An 8,023-nucleotide genomic window follows, 5' to 3' on the forward strand; every position below is an offset into this window, starting at 1 on the left:
TTTAATGTTTGGGTCAAGATGCATTCTGAATAAGACCATATGTTAGACTTAGACCGCCCTAGATTAAACCAACAAAACCATATGATGGGTGGCCGTAAAAACACATGAAGTCTTAAAAAGTAGGTACGGATCACTTTTTTTTACGATCCAAACCGTTCATTTGTTTGGGCACAACGTAAATAGGTTGTGCCCCAAAAATCATTTCCATAGGATGATCCTAACCCTCCGATCTGTAGAAGATTTCGTAAATGATTTTTGGAAATCTCCATTTTCAGATCAGTTCAGATCGGAGGGTTAGGATCATCCTATGGAAATGATTTTTGGGGCACAACCTATTTACGTTGTGCCCAAACAGATGAACAGTTTGGATCATAAAAAAAAGTGGGCCGTACCTACTTTTTTAGACTTCACGTGTTTTCACGGCCACCCATCATATAAATTCTCTCGTTCTGATTCCATTTATTTAGGGCTGTGGTCCAACGGTCAAATAATGCAATCCGATATTATAGAGTTTTACTCTAGACAAAGGTGACGATCTAGAAACTAGAATTGCGATAAGGCACGATCTAACGGTTAGATTTGATGATTAGGGATGAAAAGTCATCGTATGTTTATAAAAGAAGCTGCAAATCCACCATTGCAAACCTGTTTGGATTGCATTAGTTATCTGGAAAAGTTCGGAAAAGAAATCATTTTTCAAAATTTTTTGATTTTATGTTGTTTGTTATCCACGAACAAAAGAAACTTGAGCTGCCTTAATTCAAGCTGTATTTATAGGGGCCTTCATTTATAACGATATCTCTCTGAATAAGATATAACCTTGACATTTCCCTCTAATTCATCAAAGTAAAAAAATTTCCTAGAAAAACTTTTTTTTCCACAAGAAATGTTTTTCCTGCAATCCAAACATAGGACTTGAATGTTAAACAAAATGCTGGATTTTTCTTTGCCATCCATTCGTGAGAGTCCGATCAGAGATTCTTCGGTCATGGCTTTTCCCATAGAGGGCCCATCGACATCTGGTTTTTGGCTTTTTGCCCCATTACAGTTCTTCTTGAAGATTTTATATGGTGTAATGCTGGCTGTTGGATCAAATATCAAGGATGGGATGATGAGTACGTGTTTGTAGGCCCACTCACCATATAATTTCTCATCCGAGAAAGCCCACAACAGCGCCATCTCTCTCTAGTCTCTCCCTTGTACTCCGTAAATGACCAAAATACCCTCCATTCTCTGCAAAGAGTTATTAGTATTGACACCATCTGAACTTGGAGCTCTGTTGAGCACATGCTCTAAGCTCCGTCTTCATAACATCGGCCGATCGATCCACGCCGAGATACTAAAACGAGATGGGTGGCATTCCGATCCCTACCTTCAGAATCATGTCATGAATTTCTATGCTAAATGCAAGAGAATGGTGTGTGCCCACCAAGTGTTTGATGAAATGCCCAAAAGGAATACTGTCACTTGGACTGCGCTTATTTCAGGCTACGACCAATGTGGGAGAGGCGATCGCGCTCTGGATCTCTTCTCCCTCATGATTTCTCAAGACCCAGATTCAATTCCTAATGAATTCACCTACGCAAGTGCAGTCAGTGCTTGCACTAAGCAAGAATGCTTGGCTCGAGGAATGCAGGTCCGTGTTGGCGAACCCTCTAGTCTAGTAGATGGGTCCCACTTAGAGTGGAATAAATTAGTTTGGAATTTGGATTTTTATAATTTTGATACCAATTGTTACGAACCCGAATCAGTTTGCAATGTGATTGATCTTCTTAGAGGAAATATGAGCCTCTTAACCCACTTTGAGGGAAAAATTATAAAAATTCAAACTAATTTATTCCACTCTGAGTGGGACCCATCTAGACACATAACATATGTTGGTCTAGTTTCATAATGGGGTCGGTTTCTTACTTCTAGTGTATGGAATTATCATGAAAATCTATGACAATGTTAATGATTGTAGTTTCCCTACTGTAAATGATTGAAATCCACTGATTGTCATTAATTTTCCCATGTCATTCTTTGTTCATACAAGGTTCATGCCCATGCTCTTCAGAGAGGCCTCCTTGACCACCCCTTGGTTTCCAATGTCCTCATCTCTCTATACATGGCATGTTGCTGCATTGCCGAAGCCGAGCTCGTCTTTCAAGAAATTCCAGAACCAGATCAAGTTTCATGGAACTCCCTCATTTCAGGGCTCTCACAAAACGGTTTCTTCCAAAGTGCAATTAAAAACTTTCAGAGAATGAGAGAATTGAATGTGAAAATAACTTCATTTGCCCTTTCTGCCGCCATATCATCCTGCTTCGAGGATGAGATCAACATGAAAAGAATTCACGGGCTCTCAATTAAACTGGGTTTGGATTTGGATTGCTTCACTGGTTCCTCACTGATTCGAATGTACTCTGAATTCAAGAACATGGGAGATGCGTTCAAAGTCTTTCAGATGCTCAATTTCAAAGATGTTGGCTGTTGGAACTCTTTGATCGAAGCGTATAGCGAAAGTGGGGATGGAGAAAAGGGCTTGCGTGTTTTTGGGGCTTTCATGGAGTCAGGAATGAAAGCAGATGAAATCACCATGACTGCAATTATAGGCATCTGTACCAGTTTAGTTATGCTCCACTTTGGCAAGCAAGTGCACTCTCTAACTGCAAAAACTGGCCTAGATGGAAAAATTCGATTCAAAAATTCCATGATAGATATGTATGCAAAATGTGGGAGTTTAGAAGATGGGATTCAGATCTTTAGACAAATGAGAGAGAGGACTGTGGTTTCATGGACAGCAATGATGGGAGGACTGGCCCAACATGGAAAAGCAAATGAGGTTTTAGAGTTGTTTGAAGAGATGAAGAGAGAAGGGGTGAAGCCTAACAAAGTCACATACACCTGCGTCCTATCTGCGTGTGGGCATCGTGGGCTTGTGGATGTTGGGAGGATCGTGTTTGACTCGATGGAGATCGAACCCGAGGCCGACCATTTTATTTGCATGGTGCACCTCTTAGCAGGGGGAGAAAGATTTGTAGAAGCTGAGGAATTCATTTGTAGTTCTCCTGTAGAGTATAGAGAGTCAATGTGGCAGAGCTTTCTGGTTGCTTGTAGAAATTTGGGTGAATGGGAGAGAGGATTGGAGGTTGCAGGAAAGATCATGAGAGGGGGGGTTCTGACAGAGCCGCTAACTTTGGTGCTCTTGTCAAATGTATTTGCAGCCTCAGGAAGGTGGGAAGAGGTTGAAAAACTGAGGGAAGAGATGAAGGAGAAAGGGATGAAGAAGGAACCTGGGTGCAGCTGGATTGAAGTTGAGAATAAAGTTCAAGTCTTTGGGATGAAGAAACAAATGGGGAGGTGCATTTCTTCCTGTTAATCTCTTTGAGTTGCAATTTAAATTATTGATCGTCAAATAGTATTATGTGCAGAGGGCTAAAGAAAACCCAGGGAGGGCGGGAATAGGGGGAGTCTTTCGAGATAAAAATGGCCACACCATTATATGCTTTTCCGGATCGGCTGGAATTTGTGGCTCTAATGAAGCGGAGGCGAGGGCCCTATTATGGGGGTCTAAGATGGTTCATGAATCACTGGTTGGGGCCCTTAATCATTGAAAGTGAATTGGCTTGGGCTCAAAATAAATCATAGGGCTCATGGGAATTGGTAAATGTCATCATGGAGGCAGGAGATATATGAGAAAAGATACAACCTGAATTCTTGCATATGAAACGGTCGGTGAACAAAGTCATTGATCATTTGGCAAAGGATGGCGTGGACAAGACTTACGTGGAAATCATTGGCTCATAGGCGAATGGAGGAAACTGGTAGCATCACGTATACATTATGTTTGTATATCGAGTTGTATTGCTACTCGTGGGATGCCTCGTCCCCCTCATGTACTACAATCTCACTTTCATTGAATAAAATTGTATCTTTCCTAAAAAAAAAAAGGCAGTCTCTCTGTGAGAGAAAATCCCAACAAAATTTTCAACTCAGTAAGAGTCAGAAAAAACAGAAGATTTCTACTTCGGCCTTGAAATATAACTGTCCGATACTAGACCAAGCAAGGAGCTGAAACGATAACCTCTAAGAATAAAGTAGCAAATCATCAATAAACACATTACATCCAAAAAAGTAGCCACCACAAGAAACTGCTACAAATCCAAGAGAGCTTCGATCTTTGCAATCTGATCTTCTTCATTCTCAGGGGTTGGACTCCGAAAAGCCTCGTCAAATAGATCGTGCTTCCACTTCTCGACTTGTAAACCGCCCTGGCAACAATAGTTTCTTTCAGCATACTTTCCATTAAACCTCTCTCTTCCCCTAAAGCCACCGATGGTGCCAAACCTCTCTCTTGGTAGAAAGCCAGCCGTGAAATCTCTCGAACCCAGTCAGCAGTTTCTGCGTTTCTTTCATCTGCTTCTATGAACAGTCTTTCTGGTTTGTCCAATCTATGAGGATGGTAGGCTCCTCTTTCCTCCCTTATTATATTACCATACATAGGCCGAACATAACAAAATGGCTTAACAAATTATGTTGCTGTTGCACCTACAGCATGTCCCAATTCCAGTGGCATTTTCTTTTCTCTAAATGCTGGTCTTTTCCTTGATGGGGTACCTCTGCCTGTAATTCAAAGAACCATGGTGCCAAACACTACTGCCATCAGCCCGAGATTGGGTCCTTTCATCTCTTTTCTGCATATTGTGCGCCATTATTTTGTCACCTACTCTATCACTTGATCGATCTGGGTCACTCCACTTGCCACGCTCTGCGCAGAGAATAAAGCAAAATAAGACACTGCAAAGGAATTACAAGGAAAAAGAGAACAAAGTGAATCTATAACTGATCAGTGAAAGAATGAAGAATCACCTGTAGCTCTGTTAATGAAGCTTGGAGCCTTGGACCTTGACACAAATATCGGTTCCAAAGTGTTTGTTGCAGAAGACTAAACATTTTCTACGAAGAACAGAAAGTAGTAACTATTGCATTTATCAGCTGCCTCAGTGCTACATATGCCTTTCCAGTTAGCTTTGGTTACATCTTGAATTAACAAATGAGTAGTCAGTGTTTCTTTGGTTGTAGATTTGTAGGTGCCTGATCAAGCATACTGTGATATGTGATACGCACCTCTTATGGTGTATGTGCTGTAGTTAAAGGTAGTTATTAGATGGTTGTTTATGTTAGGGTTATGGTGTTGGTTTTAATTATGTGTCATGTTAGTGGGGTAAATGGGTTGACGATGTGGCTCTCTTTGTGTTTGTATTTAAGTTCTTTATTTCAATGAAATGAAAGGAGAAGTTTTTTACAACAGCAAAGGAGACTTTGTTTTGGAGAGTCACGGTTCCTCTCGAATCGAGCTGCTAGGAGGTCCGGTTGCCTCGAATCAACCTTCTCTCTCCCTTTGTTCTATTTTCTTTTTCTTTATTTCCGGTACGGCCGATTAGGCACGTAACAAATTGGCATCAGAGCCGTCGATCTTGCGCCATGGGTATGTCTTCGGAGCTTTTGGAATCCCTACGTGATGATTTCCGGCAAATCAAAGTACTTTTTATGAAAATGATGGAAGAACACCGACGATTTGCGGAAGGCTTGGAAAAAATCAGCAAAGAGATCAAAGAAATGTACAGAGAAGATGAAAAGTTGAAACTTGAGGCTGACGTTCGTGTAGAGAAAAGTGTAAGAATTGATACCGAAAAAGATGAAAAATTGTATTTCTTTTTTAGTTTGATCACGACGGATTTTGAAAGTGGAGTTCAACGGATCGCGATTGTTATTTTTGAAGACGGAAGTCCGATGTTAATTGCATTGTTGAAGCAAATCATGTCCATTACGATTTGGGATCCCGGTGGATTAACGTGTTTTATTCAATAATTCGACCTTGAGGACAAGGTCGTTTGTAAGGGGGAAGGAATGATACGCACCTCTTATGGTGTATGTGCTGTAGTTAAAGGTAGTTATTAGATGGTTGTTTATGTTAGGGTTATGGGTGTTAATTTTAATTATGTGTCATGTTAGTGGGGTAAATGGGTTGATGATGTGGCTCTCTTTGTGTTTGTATTTAAGTTCTTTATTTCAATGAAATGAAAGGAGAAGATTTTTACAACAGCAAAGGAGACTCTGTTTTGGAGAGTCACTGTTCCTCTCGAATCGAGCCGCTAGGAGGTCCAGTTGCCTCGAATCAACCTCTCTCCTCTCTTCTATTTCTTTTTGTTTATTTCCGTTACGGCCGATTAGGCACGTAACAATATGGTAGTGACTATTTGAGTCTCCCAGTTAGAAACAGTTCAACCCATGATGGGATACTTTTGTAGTGTGGTTTAACATTGAAACAATTGGCGTGAGAGATTATATGAGAGTAGTAAATTAGTAATCGTAGTTGTTTCAGGCACTGAAGAATTTTAGAGAATTTCTATTATTCTTGAATTTCTTGGATGCTTTACAATAATCTCAAGGTGTGCTTATATAGAGCACTTACATGATAAACATGGAATGGAATTAAGATAATTATAGAAGGAAATAATCCTAATCATATCTACTTTCCTAGTCTATCGAATGAAATCAAATCAAATCTACTTTCCTAATATGTAAGGTTACCTCTTCTAATCTACTTGCCTAATCCACCACCACAATGATCCGATCTCAACCTAATCCAACGGTGAGATCTCACATATTCTAACAGGCACCAAGTAAGAGAGAAATTCCAAGAAATGTAAGAAACAATGTCCACCAAATTACAAGAGGCTCCAATCAAGAAAACAAGATGAAATGAAATCCTCTTTCCATGTATCAAAGCAAATGGAATAAGTTCTAACAGTAAAGTGGTGTATCCATCCAGAGCTCCAGGCCATTCTTTTAAATGTAAAATGAATAGAGCTTATAAAATTTCAATTGTGTTATTTGATGTGATGTCCTTTAGATTTTGGTGCAATGACTTGATCGGCCTAGTGTTGTGGTCTATTGTTAGAGCTAGTTCATTTTCATGGGCATTGAAGAAGATATCTGACTGACAATTCCGTTGCACCTAATTATTTTTGGACATGGCTAGAACATCCAAGTGGAATCACGAGGAGGAAGGGTAGAAGTTTCATTTTTTACAAGCTTGACTTTGACAAAACTATCACTAGTCACACTTTCCCTTCTTTTGGGCTTTTGTAGGTTAAAGAAGGGGGTTTGGCACTTGATGATATCAATTTGGGTCTTGTTTTATTTTGTTAGGAGCTCGTATTAGTATCTTTTGGGAATACAGTTAAAAGTTAATTTCCTAATTGAGTTAGTCTAAGCCTAGGAAGTCAAGTCAAATAGGTCTAATTTTTATTTCAGTTTGATTGCTGATTCGATTCCTATTTAGAAGTCTAGGAATAGGATAGTTGGCCAGCACAAAGGTGGGAGTGGCATTTTGTTTCCTAATTAGGAAGGAGTCTAGGATAACCTTTTTCCATACAAACTATTATTTTTTGTAATTTTCTTTTCCCTAGATCTATTTATACAAAGGAGATGATATCAGTACAACCATGTTTTGTTATTTGCACTACCTCATCTTGTCTTGTAGTATTTAAAGAGCTATAAAAAGGTTATTTCAGTTCCTGAGAAGCTATTATTTAACCAAGGACAGTGCAATTATTAAAACATGGCTGTGTTGATATCATTTACCTTACCAAAATTCCCCCCTAATTAACTCAGTTAAATTATTAAAAAGGTTATAATTAGCTTTTTAATTTGAGATGAGACATTTTGGTAGATTGGAGGTGATTTTGGTTATTATTATGCAAAGTTAAAAAGGGATTGGTTGTAAAAGAGAAAATGACAGCATGCAGATAAATGTTGCAAACTACAACTTCACTTAGTTTTGAGCTTCACTACAAAACACGCACAAATCTTGAAAAAGTGGAGGTGCAAAGACCCTGTTGCCCTTCCTGACACCATCGGAGCCCAGATAGCCTCCTCGGATTTGTTGCACGAGAGTACACCTCAACATATAGCTCGCCTCTATAAGAAACATACGTTGCCGTTCATAGAGTGGGAAAAACGCTAGTTCGATTAC

General features: G+C 39.6%; 1 protein-coding gene across 1 annotated transcript; it reads left to right on the forward strand.

Annotated features, from left to right (window-relative positions):
• Window positions 1-972: 972 nt before the first annotated feature.
• LOC143875734 (pentatricopeptide repeat-containing protein At2g33680-like) lies at window positions 973-3,932 on the forward strand. Its single transcript, XM_077377338.1, has 2 exons — window positions 973-1,636; window positions 2,036-3,932. The coding sequence occupies exons 1-2, from the start codon at window positions 1,211-1,213 to the stop codon at window positions 3,359-3,361; spliced, it is 1,752 nt and encodes a 583-aa protein (XP_077233453.1). The 5' UTR covers window positions 973-1,210; the 3' UTR covers window positions 3,362-3,932.
• Window positions 3,933-8,023: the final 4,091 nt, after the last annotated feature.

This window comes from Tasmannia lanceolata, unplaced genomic scaffold (assembly GCF_043159265.1).
Source record: "Tasmannia lanceolata isolate RefF3 unplaced genomic scaffold, GAP_Taslan_0.1 ptg000004l, whole genome shotgun sequence".
NCBI classification, from domain to species: Eukaryota; Viridiplantae; Streptophyta; class Magnoliopsida; order Canellales; family Winteraceae; genus Tasmannia; species Tasmannia lanceolata.